Source organism: Sinocyclocheilus rhinocerous, unplaced genomic scaffold (assembly GCF_001515625.1).
Source record: "Sinocyclocheilus rhinocerous isolate Xijiao unplaced genomic scaffold, SAMN03320098_v1.1 scaffold752, whole genome shotgun sequence".
Classification (NCBI taxonomy): domain Eukaryota; kingdom Metazoa; phylum Chordata; class Actinopteri; order Cypriniformes; family Cyprinidae; genus Sinocyclocheilus; species Sinocyclocheilus rhinocerous.
The window spans coordinates 243,063-263,382 of record NW_015639777.1 but is presented as its reverse complement, the minus strand read 5'-3'; the positions used below and the strand labels follow the sequence as shown (position 1 = coordinate 263,382).

The window sequence follows — 20,320 nt, the reverse complement described above, 5'->3', positions numbered from 1 at the left end:
TTTATTTTATCCACCCGCAAATAATCAGAATGCATTTTTTATTACCTGACCCGTGGATATAGGAAAAGCAAAATATGTTTGCTGTGTAAATCAGATGGATCACATGCTGCTGAGGTGAGGGGCGGGAAGTTTAGACGCGCACTAGAGGCGGTTTAGCCAATCACAACACACTGGGCTAGCTAACCAATCAGAGCCCATCGCCTATTTCTGAGGGCGGGGCTTCATAAAAACAGGAAAAGATCAGCCCGTTTCTCAGAGAAGGGACAGAGCGGTGTGGAATAAAGGTAAATTATGTGAAAAATAATGCGTTTTTTTTAAAACGACGCATTAACACATGTTAGACTGCACCCCATAAACACAATCAAGCCTAGAAAAAAACCAGTGAACCACCCCTTTAATATCTTCATGTATTTTAGTCGCATTTAGCAGATTTCTAAGCTCACAAGTCTCCTAACTGACCTTGTGACACATCACAAACCAGCAGACACAACCACCTACAGGTCCTCTGTTTGTTAAGAGGAAGAAGATGGAGGAACGATGATCTTAAGTTTTCATCAGTGTTTCCCGAGGAGAGCTGGTTTGGCAGTTAGTCTCTGTGATTTGTACCATTTCCTCTAAAAGATGGATGAATATTGACAACATCGTAAAATATTTAGAGCCTGCAAGGTTGTGGGATTTCCTGGGATGAGAATTCAAAATTAACCCATAGTTTACTGGAGCATTTTCTGCCTTTCACTCCGGGATGATAGAAAACACATGAAAACTGATTCATCATAAGGAGAAGTTCTCTTAAATTACTTCAAAGCTCTAATGCAGGAGTAAAAAATATTCTGGTGATGTGGTGAATATTTTACTGCATTAACTACATATATCTGAAATATGAAAGCGTATCAATCTAACTTCTGTCTTCCCAGCTTTAATGAGATGCATGCATCTTCACACATATAACATCCGACAGTAAGTGCAGATGGATGCACTGTGTTTTGAACTGATCTGCTCTCTAGGGCATCTCAAGATTTGCCAAGACATTGGCACTGTCGACAGGGAGTTGGAGAGTCTCCAAAGAACCACCTTGAAGAACAGGTGCCAAGATAAGGTCTTGTTTATAAAAATAAAATGCAAAATGTCCACAAGACCACAGGAAAACTGGGATTTTGCCATTTGTTACTGTATCCTTTTTTTTTTTTTTTGAAGAAGAAGAAGTTGTACAGTTTATAGCAGGTATATTTATATTTATTTATTAAATAAATAAAATAAACATCTAGTTGCCTCATGCTTATTATCTCTGAGGTCCTCAATATGTTAGTATTTTCTTAAAAGTAGATACAATGACCTTTAGCATGCATAACATTTAAAATGTATAATCGTTACAAAACACGCCACAAATGAAGTCATCTTGTATGCACAGGCGTACACAAATTTTTGTTCAATAAAATGCTATTTACAATGAGAACATCCCCTGAATCTTAGAAACATAAATATCACTGGGCTTGTCAGTCTGTCTTTGGTTGCACTAACACTCATTTTATTTCATTTCATTTTATTTATTTTTAATTTTTTTATGTTATGTTATGCTATTTTATTTTATGTTTGTATCAGTAAAATAAGGTTTGTAGTTAATAAATTACACATAGTAATACCTGAAATGTAAATACTTTGGAAAGCTGAAGTAAAAATAATAAAAAATAAATAAATAAAAATAATCAAATAAAAATAATATTTAATTTTAGTTGATAAGTTTATGTTCTTAAGGAACCAAACAACATATAGCAACATCTTAACAACTTACATTTAATAAATAAATAAATAAATACCAACCAAACCACAATGTTAAAGTCTCTTAAACAAATACCAACCACAGACCTTATTGTACTCGTATATCAAAGCAGCTAATCCAGCTATTATGAAAAACCCATTCAGTTCCAGAGGGAACCCAAGGTGAAATAGCCTTTTGGGTTGGCCTACAATTTTACGTCAAGATTGAAAGATTGAAAACCAGTAGCATAGGTTACTAAACTTGATTAGTCCCACCCCAACTTCCTGTTTCAATAAGAACAACCTCAACACAGCAGAGAAAACTGTACTTGTCAAAAATGTTCAGTGTTTAAGAACTTATACCTATGTTTTACTTTGAAAAGAAACAATAGCTTCAGACTGACTGAAAACACATGGCATTGAGAAAAGGAAATCATATAGGCAAATTACTCTAACGGCCTCTAACCACACCGCAGCAAACCGTACAGGCATCTGAGCCTGAGCCAATGAAAACACAGAACCCAGCAAGGACACTTATAGCTCAGGAAACCAACGACCAATCCATGTTCACTAGTTACTCACAGCAGACTGAGCATATAGAATAATCTATTCCAATCTATTCAGTAAGAACCGCTACATCACTGTGAGATGAATGTAATACTTTCTGCTATAAAGGTAATTATAAAGGCATGAACAAAACAAAGCACAACAAAACCAGCATTTTACACAGAAGAAAGTCCAAATCCTATCCCATCAGAGACACCTAAAAAAGACTATAAGCATGCATTCTATTTTGAAATAGAACATCGTCATGTGTAATCAACAGTGATCTGTGTTTGATATGTTAATCAAAAGCACAGAGTGCCACAAATCCAAATACAGTCCCTAGGTATGACGCTATACTACGCAGTAAAACACAACAAACTGCACAGTCACAGCAGGTATCACAGAAACATCACTTACAAATCCCTGCAGAGAGGATCTGCAAGGCCATTATTCCTTTTCTGAAGCATCTAGCAAAAATCTTCAGCCATAAACACACTCAGCAGCTGTAGTGAGGCAAGGCTTGATGAAACCAGGGCTATAATTTCTCTCCTCCCTTCCCTTTCACTGCCATCTTCCCTTCTCATCTCCTACAGTCAATACAAGGGGCCCTGCATGCAGCTCTGTGACAGAACCCATTATGATCTCATGGTTTGCTATTGGGTAAGAGCTATTCACAATGGAATGTGATTGGTTAGTTAGGTGGTTGGGGGCAGGGCTGAACAGACGGTGGTGATCTGAGCACCAGAGACATGGACCCAGCTGACATGCATGGATGCTTTCGAGGAAGAGGCAGCAGTGTCGTGTGCTTTTAGGTCTTGAGATATATATATATGTGTGTGTGTGTGTGTGAGTGTGTGTGTGTGTGTGTGTGTGTATTAGGGATTATATGACAATTCAAGTCGGTTGAAATGTTAAATGAATGCATTTGGGGGTGGGCTGGGGTTTATGTCAATGTATCTATGAGGGGAAGTGACTGTCTTCAGAAAGGATTATATGTTGTTTTTATTATTATTATTATTATTATTAAAGAAGTATTTATAAGCACAGCGCTGCTTTGTTCACAGCGGTAACTAAGGAAATGCCATTTCGCTGTTCCATAAGCACCACCTTGCTGCCGGAAGGTGCATTCCGATTGACAGGGTCCCTACGCAGTGTTCACTGCTCCCTACTCCCCAAGCATGGGATATCCGTTGAAGTGGACTTTGATGACAGTAATCGTTTATTTGGAACACCCTGGATCGTCATCAAAGAAAGGCAAAAACTGGGTCACGTAGATTATGATTTAAATAAATATTGTAATTTATTTTCATGGCCTAATGGTTAGAGAGTCTGACTTGTAACCACAAAAGGTTGAGGGTTCGAGTCTCGGTACCGGCAGGGATTGTAGGTGGAGGGAGTGAATGTACAGTGCTCTCTTCCACCCTCAATACCACAACTGAGGTGAGACCCTTGAGCAAGGCACTGAACCCCCAACTGCCCCAACTTACTGCGCCGCAGCAAAAATGGCTGCCCACTGCACCGTGTGTGTGTGTGTGTGTTTGTGTGCGTGTTTAGGTTCACTACTCACTGCTGTGTGTGTGCACTTGGATGGGATAAACGTAGAGCACAAATTCCGAATATGGGACACCATACTTGGCTACATGTCACGACACTTTCACTTTTTTCACTTTCTCAATGAATCTCTTAAATTGTGTTTAGACTTTGTTATAATAACAGGATTCATGAGTGCACAGTACTCAGCACTGGACGAAACCTCCAGCGTTTTGAGCAGTGAGTGGATTCTAACTTTAACACCTCTGATTGGCCATTGTGTTCATGAAATCAACAGATGTCTGTGATTGGTTACATTATATGTTATTATTAAAGCTCCAACTAAGGGTGCTTACCACCCTCTAGCACCTCCGTAAAACCAGGCTTACTGTGAGGATTGCTTGGCAGTGAAATTCTGCCTTAAATTGTGTTACAGGGCTGGGCGATATGTAGGGCTGGGCAAAAAAAAAAATTCACTATTTGTAAACTGATGTTTACTGTTAATTTTTTAGAAATATCAATAGCATTTTCATGAAAACTATTTTCACTGAATGTAATGACAAAAAAATCGAGGTCTTTTTGCATGCAAGAATGAAATAATTTAGTAGGAGGGTTGGTAATCGAAAAGCTATTCCGATTTCGGAAATCAGATCAGATGCATAAGGTCAGGAATCAAATTACTTGTTATAAAATTAAATTTAGTTTCAGCTTCTCGATTCCTGTATGCGCATTTATTGTGATTTCAAAAGATTCAACTGCAAGAAGACGAAATAGAACTCATTTCTGCTCCCGCGCTCTGTTTTCTGTGCTGCTCACACACACACAAAGCGCACGCAAAAGCCACCTCTCACTGGACTGAGCTCTCTTTCTCACATTCTTACACATTCGAATGGACAAATACACACAGAATTATATCAAAATATCCCATAAATACAATCGGTTATGTCTTAAGTGAACGTAAAGAGTTGAGAAAGAAAACAAGGGTGTATTGGATCCGTGCATTGACAGCAGCCGCTGCCGCCAGTCATTATAATGTTAATCAAAGAACAAAAGAAAAGAAAATTCCTCACTGATCTTGACTGAATCACTTTTGTAACCTCAGTTTATATTTTATTTGCCTGTTGTTCGGCGCTGACTACTGTAATGGCAACGTGCATCTGTGTATGCGATTATTTTGGAGATGCGTTCCAATATAATTTATCCTTATTTAGGGTATAGGCCTATTCTATTTTGATCTGCAGTTTAATAAAAGTTAAACAGAAAAAAGACAAATAGTAGCACTGCATATGTTTCTGAATATTTATTTAAACAGACTGTATAATGAAAAACCACAAACATGAGTTATAATTAAAATACACAAATTCCTTCACAGCCTATTTATACAGTGCACATAGTGCCCTAGTTTTACAGATTTTTTAAACAGTGCATACAGTATAATTATGTTTAATTAAGCTGAGATATAGCACTATAAATTCTTAATTCATTTGCAACAAAACTATAAAGTTTTGTTGCAAACGAATGAAGACATTAGTAGGCTTCTCAGCTCGCCCCTCAACATGCACGCATTTGGAGTTTCGGCAGCCCAACACTGAATATTACATTGAGGCCGTTGTATTTTGATTTATAAAATAAAAATTATAAAAATGTAAATACAAAAATGAAATTAAAATTACCCTGCTTCTAAATAAATAAAGCAGTTATTTTTATTTAGTTAAAAAACCTTAACGTTTTTGCTCAGAATTCGTTTTTTAATCCCTGCATGATTTTAGTCATGTATGATAAATATCAAATAGCCTCCTTTATAGCTTGACTACAAGTTTAAAAACAAAGCTACAATTGTTATAATCAAGGAAATTAAACTTACCATCATGAAATGTGTCTACACATGCGATAATGCCAAAAAGAAAGAGAAACATCGGAAAATAAGCATATTTTATTCAAGGCATTACTATATGACATCAACATGTATTTATCATTCTTACAATCACCGCCAGAATAGTAAAACCAAACTTTGTGGCAATAATTAAGACCAAATTGAACCTGGTGTGTGTTTATGGTGCATGTCGGCAATGTTGTCTCGGCGGGGACGGGGCGTGGTGGAGGTGGGGCTTGGGTAGACGATATTATCGAATATCGCGATATTTTTTAAGGCAATTATCGATACGATATTTTTGACATATCGCCCAGCCCTATTGTGTTATACTACAGAAATCAGAGTCTGAGCTCAAAAGAAATATTTTTATCTGGATAATGATTAATGATGCGCACTTGATTCAGAAGATGGCTAAGAAACATACATATAGTGCCGGACCTGTTCAACATCTACTGTAAAACTGCCGCAATATGCTGCTGGTGTTGTGCGGAACTGCGGATACTGTACTACATTACGCATCCAGTACCGAACGCAATGACTGTAACAAGTCTGATGATGTTCCGTACAAATACATATTTCCTGCTTCTAGCTGCCTTTTCAGTGCATCCTGTAAAGGGAATCAGCGGCAATGTATATGGTTGCCATGACTATCGGGATGCGCAGGTTACTGATGTCATAAAAGTGCTTGAATATTATATTTATTTTTGCAAGAAGTTATAATAATATTAATAATATATAATATAATATAATTACATTTTATATAATTTTTGTATGTAATATTTAAAGCAGATGTAAAAATGCTTTCCAAATATCTCCTCTCTCCCCTCCATAAAAATGGTTTAGTTTGATGGTTATTAATCATTTCAACTCAGTCAGCTACAAAAAGGAGAGGGAACCCAATAAAATCGCAGGTCCCACCCCTGCTAGTGATCAGAGTTGAGGCCGCTCTGAGAACAGTTGAAGTACAGTTACAGTGGAAGTGAGACTGACTGAAAATGCGGGGGGGGAAAATCTGGGTACCAGTAACGTCATGACAAGGAGAGAGCCTGAGAGTTTAATGAAAACCTCAAAAACATGTAATTTAGTTAAAAATGCTTTCCAAATATCTCCTCTCTCCCCTCCATAAAAATGGTTTAGTTTGATGGTTATTAATCATTTCAACTCAGTCAGCTACAAAAAGGAGAGGGAACCCAATAAAATCGCAGGTCCCACCCCTGCTAGTGATCAGAGTTGAGGCCGCTCTGAGAACAGTTGAAGTACAGTTACAGTGGAAGTGAGACTGACTGAAAATGCGGGGGGGGAAAATCTGGGTACCAGTAACGTCATGACAAGGAGAGGGATGCCAGGAAAACTGTTTAATCAGTCTATCAAAACGTTTGTTTGCAAGACAGGTTAGTGCACTGTAGGGATGTCATTGTGATGGGATGCCGCGCACCTGATCATTTCACTGCCCGATTTACTTTTGCAGGAATAGGACACCTAAGAGCTGCTGCCTGCGCCCTCATGCTGGTACATCTCATTATACCGGAGCACACCAGCTCAAAGTTCCCCTCTTTCTGCGCTATTATGCACTTTGTTATATTGTATAATACACATGGATTGTTGCTGATGTGATAGCCTATATTTAAGATAACAACACTGTCAAAAACAACAAAACAAAAAAAAACATGAATACAACTCACTGCACTGATAATTTTTTTTACTAGCTTTATTTAATAAAATATTATGCAGTAGCATATTATCTTCATCAAAAATGAATACAATGAGAAATTTAAGTGGTTATTTTACATGTGACTGCATTCTTTCACATTCCTGAATGCTAACCTCACCTGTTAGACACAGACTTACTGGAAATACAAGTAATACATTTATATTGCTTGTAGGCCTACTTGTATTACTGTTATAATGTATAAAATGTTATTTTATTAGTTTGCACTGAATAATTGATTGATTACTTAAAACAGTGTTTCAAGTTATTAGTCGCTTAATGCAATTTTGATGTAATATTTTTCATCAACTTTGTATAGCCTATACATTTTTATAAAATATGCAAAAGCAACATTTATATTGCTTTTCAGACCATTCTGTTTTTGCTTCAAGTTTCAAAATTATGCAATCTAATTTACATCAAAATATGTTCAAGCAGCATGCATGCAACATTTTTGTTCGCATTGTGATTCAAATGCAGTGGTTGTCTCTAATTGTAAATGAAGAGTGCACAGACAAAGCCTTAATTTGTTTATATGAAGAGATTTCATTTCATTTGGATCATTTATTAATTTGATTTCGGATTTATTTAGAAATTTAAATTAGGTTTGTTATTTGACATATTTCAGTTTCACAAAGAAATGTGCAGCATTTTGTCTGAGAAATAATAGAAGGACACCTTTTCATTTGAAATTTGCCTTAAATCTCATGTTGTTAAAAACGTGAGAAAATTGTATCGTGAAATCAGTTATCGTGAATCGTATCACATACTTAAATATTCTGACTGGATATTTGTGAGATAGATAATAATTTATGATTTAAGCTTATCATGATTCCAGATGCTGGACAAATTTACCAAGTTGTCCTGTAATTATATTACATTTATCTGAATAATTTAAAGTTAGCCTAATTGTACTGCTGAACCGAGAATAAACTACATTATGATACATACATAACGCAATTACCCACTGGCAGGAATATGTTTATAACACAATCAAATTTGGCCCCAACACTTTAGAAGGTACTCTACCACCCTTTTGCGTCAATCAACTGGAAAATCACATTAGCAGTGTCACCCAGAAAATCATCACCACAAAACTGGAATACACTTCAAAAATGCAAATAGAACATCTCCACACCCTGAACTTATTCAGGAAATAATATGTTGGCTTGATATTCCATTCTAAGTGCAACAAGCAAACTCCTTGGAGGACAGTTATATTGCCTGTTTATGTTGAGTAAACACACTAGAATTAGCCCACACTGCAGCTAACTGCAGGGTGCTATGTAAACAGCAGGGAGGGCTATTTACATAATGCAATTTCATGCATTAACTGTCCAGTAAAGCTTTCAGTAAATATATCAGTATTTTCTATCTGGCTTCAGGAAGATTCTGGGAAACAGGAGATTCAGATTATATATATAGGCTATATGTATATGATTGAAATCTAATATGGTATAATGCATGACTAGTCAAGCAGTCGGCATGGGGATATTACTGGCAATCTGACACCTATTGATAAAAGTGGGGGTTATACTGAACATCAGACAATGATGTTATGAGTGAATTACAGAAGGGACACTTCTGAGTTATGATCAGTGCAGTAATGTAAAATTGCTGCCTGAAGAATTGTTATGTTAGCTTTTATGTGAAATGCCTTTGATGCTTGTGTGAGACATATTAACCAGCAAAATTATAAATATATTTTAATAAACTGGCTTTATGACCATAAAAATATACGAGTCCTTCATGTATATTATATGAGGCTCTTGATTGAAGCAATTGAAAGCAATGGAGCTCCTCTCTGGAATTCATTTTTCTAGCTGACTAACAGGTTTATGGTCCCCAAATATGTTTTTTTTTTCTGAGGTAAATGTGACGTTACGTGACATATTGTTTACAATCTGTTATACTGATGTCTTTTTGCGGTTGAAACACTGATTGAGCGATTACATGAGATAGGAGACGGATTTCGGTAATTTGTACTCTTTGTTTTAACATAACTTCGAATATTCATTCATGATTTTTTTTTTCGTGCTGTAACTGATATTAAAACGGAGGAGATAATCAGTTCACATGCGTTTCGCAATGCCACTTCTCTTGAACTGAAGCACTACAGCGATCTGTCACTCCACAATAAAAATTGCCAAAACGGTATTTATTGTTTGAATATTGTAATAAAATGGACAGAATCTGAAATCTGAGACTTTGTTTCATTTCAAAAGTAACAAAGCACAAAGCTCATTGCGATTTATTAGACGAGCTACAATGTTCCATTCATTAACTGAAAACAGGCTTGACTAATCGATTATCAGGATTTAAAGAACTGGTATTGTTTCATAAAAATGAGAATTGATTACAATAGAGAAATCATTATTTTTTACCCAGCCCTAATGTACAGTATATTCACTTTGTCACAGCAATTCATTGGCAATGTGAACACCCATTTAGTGGTATATATCCCAACTCCTCCAAAATGTGACTTCGAATTCTACAACTGTAAACAGTGTTCAAATCAGGCTTATGGAACTTTTTATTACTTGGCACCCTTACACATAGTAAAATCACTATAATGCACATCTCTCCTGACTCTACTGGTGCAGCTTTTTACTGAACCTTGAGGATTAGTCTGTTTTGTTTTGTTTTTTTTACTGATAATTGTTGAAAACTGCCAAAAACAAACATAAATGTGAATTTCAATGCATATGTGGCCCAAGAGAAAGCCGCTCATTCTGACTAGAAAGTAGAAATCTAGACAAGACAATATAGATAAAATGTAACATTACACGTGTTTCTCTTTCTACGTACTCTAGGAACCATAGAAATGAGTACAGATTAAACGTGAAAGTACTATGGACTCTCCTCTTCTCACCAGACCCTTCCACGGAGGAAGAACGAACTAAAGAAACCAGTGGTTTTATCTGATTCAAACTCTGGTAATTCACATAATCTCATGTGTTTCATACACTGTTACTTCATTCCATTCTGTCCCTTTCCAAATCTGACAGATATTGTCCATTCTTTATTTAGTCATGGTTGGACACCAAATAAATAAAGAATTTGGATTTAAAAAGAAAAATGAACTGAAAGCATCGTGGTCCAACAACTGCTTCATTAAACTGCATCTGAAAACTATGCTAGCTATTGGTTATATGTAAGCCCTATTTCAAAGGCAACCTAGAAAATAGTCCACTTGGACTAGGTCAGCTATTTATAAATGCTGTCGAGAAGAAGATGTCTCTGGTGTGGCCAAGAGCTGGTCAGTTTGTGTTCTTTACTGCACATCTAACTATCAGTAAACACTAAAACCTGCACATTTTAGCTTTAAAGTGCCCCTATTATGGATTTTTGAAAATTACCGTTCATGCAGTGTGTAACACAGCTCTAAGTGAATGAAAACATCCTGCAAAGTTTTAAATCTGAAAGTGCACCGTGCATAAAGTTATTGTCTCTCAAAAGAAAAGAGTCGACTCTGAATCATTGAAACAAGCTGTTTTTAAAACGAATCCCCAGTCGTTTCATGTTGACGTCAACATGAAACATTAGCATATTGCCCGCCCACTTGTTTCTCGTTGGTCTGAATGAAAATGTAAATTTGTTCTTTGCCACTATAGGTGCGGCCTTTGGAGCGATAAAAATAGCGGTTTCCCCGGTAACGCTGTACACAAAGCAGCACCGCGCTCACACCGCTGCTTTATCAGGCATTACAGGCATGATGAAATTAAAATGAAACCAATCTGACAAATCCCCGCAGATTAGCGTCATGCAAAGGAGGGGTTTGGAAAAATTAATCGTTAAACGAATCGTCTGGGTGTCATTGAGCAAGTAAGGTAAAAATAAACTCATATTATAAGACAATGAAAGTGTTTTTTGACCTTGCATGCATGTCAACCTGTTGTTGGGGACTCCCAAAACCAAAATATGAACCTTTCATAACCCATAATAGGGGCACTTTAACTGAACAGTTGCCCTTGCGTACATGACAAGTACCTTGCTTTTAGCGCATTTGGTCATTCAGAAATATTCTAAACTCAGATAACTGCAAAGGTATTTTGTGTTAACCACCCTTTTTACCATATTGCTTTACATATGAAACTAAGTGAACTACAAAGTTCTTTTAAAACATCAACACATTGTTGTATAGGACTTAACCCTGCTTGAAAGCTGGTTTGGACAGAAGCCTACCAAAGTGTTTGGATGTGTATGTGTGTGTTCCATCTGTCTGAAAGAGGTGTTTTAAGGTTTTGGGTACTAAAGAATCTTTGGAGCCTTCATGTTTACTCTACTGGCCAGTAGCTATGGTGGGACTGATTGGGGGTGATGAGCATGTCGAGGCCTTTGGCAGACAGCATAAAGACCTCCTCTGGAGATGTCTATTGTGCGAGTGTCTCCCTCCGGACCTGAGAACGTACCAGATTCCGGCACATCACGGCATGGGTCTAATACACTTCAGTCTCCAATTAGAGAAAGAGTAAACCACTGCTGGGAACATGGCAGAGCTCACTTGCCTATAATCAGCATCCTAAAATTTTATTTGCTAGGATTTGGGTTTAAATTTTTTTTCTCATTTGTTGTTTATGTTATTAGTTAATGTAATGCAATAAGAAACAAAATTCTTGAAGAATTGGCCACATTGATTTGGATTTGTCCTTGTTGTTGATTACTGTAGTTTTGAGGTTCAGTAGTCATTAGAGAGCTGATTATTAAAGACACAGCATGAAATGAATAACAAGCTGGGGTCTCATATGAAAGGTGCCATAGGGGGCAAACGTATGAAACAAAGAAATGTTGTACACCCCCATTTATTTTTAGACATGCTTATTGAACTGATTTAGATCATGGCCACTAACAAAAAAGTTCTGTGCGCCTTGGGCAACAATGAGATAAAGACATGGTACAGACATGGACAAGAGATGGTACAGTTATTCATATAACCAGCATGGCGAATTTCTCAGCAATTTATTTTTGAAATATTAGATTTTGTTTTGTATTACATAAACTGGGTTTGATGAAACTAGCCAAAAATTATTCTTTTTTTTAGTGTGTTATCAAGCTAAATAAAACTAATACTGTAAAAAATCTAAAGAACCAGATATTAACTTTGTCGGCTGCTGAAGATATTATCTTGGGACGAACAAATGTTCAACTAATATTAGACATAACTGGGTCAAGTATAGTTACTTCCCAAATACGTCCTAGAACCTCCTGACATGCCTGATTTAAAGGGAAAAAAATATATTTCCTAATATATAAAAGTGAAAAGTAATTAATCTTTTTCAGACATATATATGCGATTTTCAGTATAATAACCAGTTCAATGATATCATCAACAATTCAGACTCAGTTCAGCTGCATTTGTACTAAATCTAGTTTTGAAAATGCACAATAAAAGAGTAAAAACTAGTTTCACCCTGTAGGAACCCAAAGTAGCATGACCTAATGAAAGCAAATAAACGCATTTAGATTAATCAATAGATTAAATCAGCCAAAAACCAAATGAGGAATCAGCTCAGTAGTGTTAGAACAGTTCTCTTAACCGAATCAACTTCACAGATAAAAGATGGTATTCCATATTCCTGAATCTGGATTTCAAGACATTAAAACTAATCAAACCAAAACCAAAACCAAACAATTATGTGCAGCAGACTAATATAAATAGCACATGAATTTGATTAAACATCTCAATAAACTTAACCAATGCTAGCTAAAAGGAGACTAATTTGAACACTGTGCAAAAACAACCTGAACAAATTAAACATAGCTCTGATGCAAAACAACACAATATAAACACACTTAAACTTTACAGTACAGTACCAGAAAAAAAGGTATATATTAAAAGCAAATTTATTAATATAGCTCAACCACATACATGTCAGCAATAACAGTGTCTTACCTGTGTGACTGGGTAACTCAAGCTTGGGTTCACATTTTGGAAGAGAACATTCTGAAAATACAGAAAATAATAGAGAAAAGGGGTTAGATAAAGTACACCCTCAGTCATTTGAAGATGAAGGGGTTTCATGACACGTTGAAGTGAAGTTTTGAATAGGCACGAGCATTTTATGTCATGAAGCAAATACAGTATGGTTTAACACAGAACTCAGAACTAATGAACGATTCACGTGACATAAATGTGACAGAGGAAGAGTAATGATCAGAGGTTACAAAACCTTAAAGCATAGCTAAATTTAAAGGGTTAGTTCACCCAAAAATTAAAATTCTGTCATTAAAGGGGTCATATGATGCTATTTTAAAAATCATTATTTGGTGTATTTGGTGTAACACAGCCCTCTACGGACACCTTGGCATGGACGTAAAACAACGTATGCTGTTCTGTGTCAGCTGCGCCACGCAGATACGCTGTTTCCATTCAGATCAAATCACAACAACATAGGAAACAGATCTGGTGTGACACAGCTGACACAGAATAGCATACGTTGTTTTACGTCCAGCGGATATCTATGCAGGGACAGACAGCTCTCAGATTCCATCAAAAATATCTTAATTTGTGTTCCGAAGATGAACAAAGGTCTTACGGGTTTGAAACGACATGAGGGTGAGTAATTAATGACAGAAATTTCATTTTTGGGTGAACTAACCCTTTAACATTCAACATTTGCTTTAAATCTATTTTGATTTGAATAATCTGACTTAAACTACCTGAAATATGATGTCATGTACAGTGCAAGTATCTGCATCTACATCACAGTGTATGCTTTCAGGACAGCATAAGTGATCACCAAGGTATTTTTGTAATGCAGTATATTGTCATGTCCCCATCATGACTAAAACATTAAACAATCTGTAAAGATCAGATTATCAAATTACATTTAAAATAAGGGTGAATTTGAAATAATAATTAATTTAGTTTGAGCGAACTTTTGCTATTTTCTCAAGTAATAACTTCTAAAATGAAAAACTAGCCATTCATTAAGAAATACCGTATATTCCATTTCTCTTTCTCAAATCAAAATGTTTCAAACAAACATGTTTTTTTTATTATTATTTATTGGAATTATTATTTTAATTGGTAATCATTTATAGACCCAGTGACTCCATCACATTCCACCCTATTACTCTTAGTAACATCATGCACTTTACCTAACAATGACATCATTTTTCAACAACTGACATCATTTTTGGGGGGCAGTGCAAACATGAGAAAGTAGCAATTTGACAAATTATCTGATGTATTTCTTGTTTTAGTTTGTTTGCATTAAAAAAAACATCCCATCATGTCTGATAAATTTACAGAAATCTGTATGATTTTATCAAATTGTCAAATGTTGACACCTTCAGGTTAACTCTCAATCCCTCTCTGAGCTATGGCAAACTTTAGCTCTGCATTTCCATCCTGTTATGTTCCATCCTTCAATCTCTCTATATTGGTTTTACTGGCATTTTGTAAATAAGCTGATAATTGTGTTTGCTTGAAGACCTTAAAATTAAGTTAAGCATTCACAAATAAATAGACAAAGCGTTCACAGATAAAACACTCCAGCATGTGTGTGCTTCAGCCTGTGGCTTACTTTTAGTACGGTCTCTGGCCTATTGAGTATCCCACTGAGAATGTGTGATATGATCTGATTTTAAAGAATCGACCCCCAACACAGCTAAGCCAAAATCCTCCCTTATTACACACTGAGGACTAACGCTCACTGATAAGACCTCACTCACTCGCTGCCCTTCCTCACTGACATTGCATCAGTACTCTTGGCCTTTACCCTAACCTCAATATTACATGGCAAATGTCAGTGCTGATCTGGGAGCATCTGCTAGAAAATGTACAAGCTCTTGATCAGATAAGGGTCGTATGGCAGTGGCAAGGCCCAGTGGTCTCTTCTTAAGAGCAAAGACCCCGTGGCAGGAATGAATGATTTACTTCAACAGGTTTTTAGGTGAATGCACCTGCGGCAGTAGCTTTTCCTGATGTGTATCTTGTGCAAACACACACAGTGTTACACAACCCATTTTCAGACATCAATTAATTTGATCTAAAATAAATAGTGAACTCAAAAAATTTGAATTATGTCATAATTTACTCATTTACATTTCATTTATTCACCCCTGTGTTCTGTGGAACGCAAATCTTTGCATCTTCACGTTCATTGTTTGCATGTGCAGGCGCAAATACAAAGACATGGAATAAAGCACACTTATACGAGTGTCTATAAGAATAGTATAGACTATTTTAATGGTATTTTTTGTTCAGCTCCTTTCGTGTTCTATAAAAGAAAATCAGATCTGAAATGATATGAGTGATGTGAGAAAATCAAAATTATTTAGACAAAACATAAACATATGTAACCATGTGTCACAGAGGGACACATTTCCTTTTCCTGTTAATTCATTTAGTTACATAAACAGCATTTTAGAGTAAAATTACACATAATGTGATGCTAAACCACTTACCTTTTTTAGACATTGTAGATAGGTACATTATATGAAAGCTTGTTTCCACCACTGAATAAAAAAATTTAAAAGGTAATTGCAACTTTTTATCTCACAATTCTGACTTATTCTCACAATTGCTAATTTACATCTCGCAATCCTCACTTTTTTTTCAGAATTGCGTGATATAAACAGGCAATTCTGACTTTTTTTTCTCAGAATTGAGAGATGCTACTGTGAAGGAGCGAGGAGCAAAGGAGCGAGGAGACGTAGGGGAATCCATGAAGAAAATCTTTATTTTACAAAAAGGAACGCACACGTAGCACAGGCGATTGACGAACAATACCGGACAGGAAACAAGGGGCAGAACACACTTTATATACAGAACTAACGAGGGACTAAACGAGGAACACCTGAAACCTATAAACATAGTTAACACGAGGGAGAAACTAGGTCACGGGGGAACATGGAACACGTGGGGGAGGAAAACAAACACACAACAGTCCATGGGCGTGGCAATTGCAAGTTTATATCTCATAATTACACAATTGTAAGTTTATATCATGCAATTCTGAGGGGAAAAAAGATAGAATTGCGAGATACAAAGTCACAATTACTTATTCTTTTTTATTCAGTGGCACAAATGAGCTTCCATAATATTATTATTAACACTATAAATATATGGTTAAATGTAAGTTATACAGGCATCCCGTAATACCCGAAACATTGTCAAAGTATTTTTACAGTGAATATCAGGCAATCATATCTATTTTATTTTTTTATTTTTTGGCTCTGTTAGATTACAACTCTACTTTTTTCAAACAACACATAGTCTTTATCTAATCTTAATTAAAGGTTCATTGAATATTTTCACTGGCCCACACAGCACAAGTGTTTGAATGACACTTGTTGAAATCAGGAAACAGTTTAGCATCACTTCCTCTCCTGGACAGCCCACTGGCTTAATGTGCCTTCATTTCAAAATCTAACTTTGAGATAAACACATCAATAACATCCTACCCTCAAACATCTGTTCCTCATTGTAAAACAACGTACTCTAAACCCCTTCAAGAAATACTTTTTTCAAACAACACATAGTCTTTATCTAATCTTAATTAAAGGTTCATTGAATATTTTCACTGGCCCACACAGCACAAGTGTTTGAATGACACTTGTTGAAATCAGGAAACAGTTTAGCATCACTTCCTCTCCTGGACAGCCCACTGGCTTAATGTGCCTTCATTTCAAAATCTAACTTTGAGATAAACACATCAATAACATCCTCCCCTCAAACATCTGTCCTCACTGTAAAACAACTTACTCTAAACCCCTTCAAGAGATGGAGAGAAAGAGATGTAAACTGAAATAATCGTCTTCCAATTATAGAAGATGACATAGCAGCATTGTCTATTCATGGACCATAATGCTGTTCTGCATTAACATTCTATAGCAGCTGACTGAATAACTGACATGAACAGCAAATGAAGAGATTTTAACCCTTCAAGTACAACTTTGGACAACAACATGATTGTATTCTTGAAAGTACCTTTAAGTGCATGTAAATACCATGATATGAGCATGATAATCATTCAGTACCATGGTATTACCATCTGATACCGTGGTATTGTCACAGTATATTTTTGTAAAGGATGATTACATGAATGGTACCTGCTTACTGCTATTTGAAGTCTTTCCTTTAGTTTCCCTTTATCTTAAAAGTTTTTTTTCTCGTCAAATCAATTCTGCATCTGGAGCAACCACATTACAGCGCTAGTGTGGAGAAGGGTCAGATCATGTTTGCTCATCGGGGCTTCATTATATTACAAAATGCAAGGCTTTATACTTCACAAGCCATGATGGCGTTGGTCAACCTCACGGGGTTACCGTAAACAAGCTTGCAGTTCAGATTAAATAAATTGGACACAGGGATACTTGTGTATTCATGGTTTTCATGTGATGTCACACTCTTATAGTAACACCCACCTGGAGGGCTTTCCTTTGCTGCCCAACAATTATTTCTACCAAGTTTGTACTAAGTAGGCAACTAATGTATAAAGACAGTCATTTTAAAAGACACAATTCAGTATACACATTACTGATAATAATGCATAGTATACTGAAAAGCAAATGTGCCAAGAATATGAATATATTGCGCTAAATTGTGCGTTAAGCATTCTCCACAGAAAACCATTATATAAAAAAAATGTGGCTTAATGCATTAAGACAGTGCTATTAGAGGACCAAATTCAGTATGCAGCTTAGTAATAAAACATGTTCAGATGTACCTAGAAACACGCAACGTTTCATATTCAAATGTATGGTTTTCCCATCACAAAAGAAAACATATAAAGTGCAGTTTAGTGTTGTGTTCATATTCTGGGCTCATCTGCTTGCCTGTATACAGGTATGCATCACGAATAAGGTATATACTGAATATGATCTTTTATTATCACTGTCTCAGCCACATAAAGCGTTTTACAGAATGTCCCGGTTTTTAGTGAAATAATAACTGCATATGGATTGCAAGTGCAGTTTATTAAAAATAGCTTTCAAACATATTTGTGTTTCTTCTTTTGAGAGGTGATGTAAATATTTGTGGCTGGAAACAGATGGAAAATTGACAGGTATTTGCTCCAGTTCTAAGGATGTTTTGCCCTTCAGGTCTCCCTGCCAGTCACGTGACTGAAAACTATGGGATTTAATTTTTGACTATTTTTTGAAATGGGACAGCATTTGTGAAGTTGCCAATTATACTGATACCGTCTATAGCATATTATTTTTTTTTTTTGCAATTTTGCCTGGTGACACAAGTGGCACAGAAATGACACACGTTGGCTTTAAATTATCTTACTGTACCGTCTGAGTACATTTATAAGGAGTGATTACTTTAGACAAGCAGCTACGATCCATAACATTAACACTATAATCCAACATAGTGACCATGAAAGGGGAAAATTTGATCTAATTTTTCATATCATGTGATAGTCAGATGTGTAATTGTCTCAAATAGCATGTTTCTCTCCAATGTAATTATGTTTTATAGTTGATCAAAGTGAGGCAATGTTAGGAAATATCCCAAGCCACAATCCTCCCTTCATTTTTAGCTAACCTCTAATTCCACATAGAAAGACGCAAGTTGAGAATGATTTTAGCAATGACAGATCTCTTCAAGTCAAACATTGCCAGTACAGGAAATGAGCAATTTCATTAGTCTGCATTTGGTAAAATGGCACAATTATTGAGAAAACTATAGCTTTCATATGGCACTCATTTTATCAATTTAAAAAGTCACTTCAGTATCAGAGGAAGTGAAACAATATCTTAAGGTTTGGCATCCATTAGCTTAATAACGTCCTTCCCTTTCCAGAATGAGGCCACATCAGCTCTTCACACCTCATTCAAATTCCTTAATTTTAAAAACAGACTGTTGAGTGAATACAAATTTGGAAAGTTGGTGCAACAACCCCTTGAGATGTTCTGCCTAAAAGGCACAATGCCACCACAATAGAGAATCGACGGTTTGGAAGTCGCAATTTCTCGCTCTATATTTCAACAGACTTCAAAGGAGGTTTGGCTGCACCAATTACGAGACAGACCAGCAAAGGGTTGAAAAGAGTAGCTCAGCTCAGACGGGAACATTTTCTATGGAAGTGGTTTGCTGCTGATAGCCTCTGAGGGAGGGCTCAGGTTTTGTGTGATCCAGCCTTCAGCTGTTCCGCCACATTGTGAAGTGGGCTGAATATGTCATGACAACCTCAATCATCCCACAAGTGTGTAAATAAGTGGTGCTGTCATGTATAAAGAGCTGTGTCTTCATGACAGAAGATGGATGTAACATGGTTCACAATCTAACATAATACTTGGTATTTATGTACCGTCTCAAGTTGCAAGTTGCACACACTGATGAAAATAGATTCAATTGGCTCTAATATCCATGAGAATTTGTACATAGGGTGAAATTTGTTGTAAATCTTAATTTAAAAACATATTTCCAACCAAAAATCATTATCGCCAATATCGATGTATAAAACTGTTCTGAATTACCAATGGACTGTCTCAGTTTCTTATTTTCTAAAACTGAGTACTGTGTTATGAATTGTAGTCTGACACATTTTAGAATGCACAAGTTTGTTGAGCTAGAAGCATTATGCATACTTGCATACAGGGCTTAAAATTAACACCCGCCAAGCGCCAAATGCGAGTAAAAATTGGCGTTGGCGAGTATATGTAACCGTGTCAGTCGCCAGTTGGCGGGTAAAACTTTTACGAAATATAACAAATGCAATGTAGTGAGAACAACAGCCAGTTTTTAAAGAGATTCGCTGTTTCTGACGTAAGCAAATAAAATAATATTTTCCGAAGACAAGATCATCGTGATTAGCTGTTCTGTCATAAGCAGAGATGGGTCGTTCTTGAACGATTCGTTCATTTTGAACGAATCTTTAATGTGACTCGGGAAGAATGAGTCGTCTCGGGGAGTGATTCGTTCAGTCGCGCATGTGCAACATCCTATAGCA

The 20,320-nt window shown here is 36.3% G+C and overlaps 1 protein-coding gene across 1 annotated transcript in view; it reads right to left on the bottom strand.

Annotated features, from left to right (window-relative positions):
* Positions 1-20,320, bottom strand: part of LOC107751902 (triple functional domain protein-like) — a 162,369-nt gene that overhangs the window by 123,438 nt on the left and 18,611 nt on the right. The window contains exon 2 of the mRNA XM_016567674.1: positions 13,306-13,356. Coding sequence (XP_016423160.1) covers positions 13,306-13,356 — 51 coding nt within the window. The remainder of the gene's footprint in view (positions 1-13,305; positions 13,357-20,320) is intronic.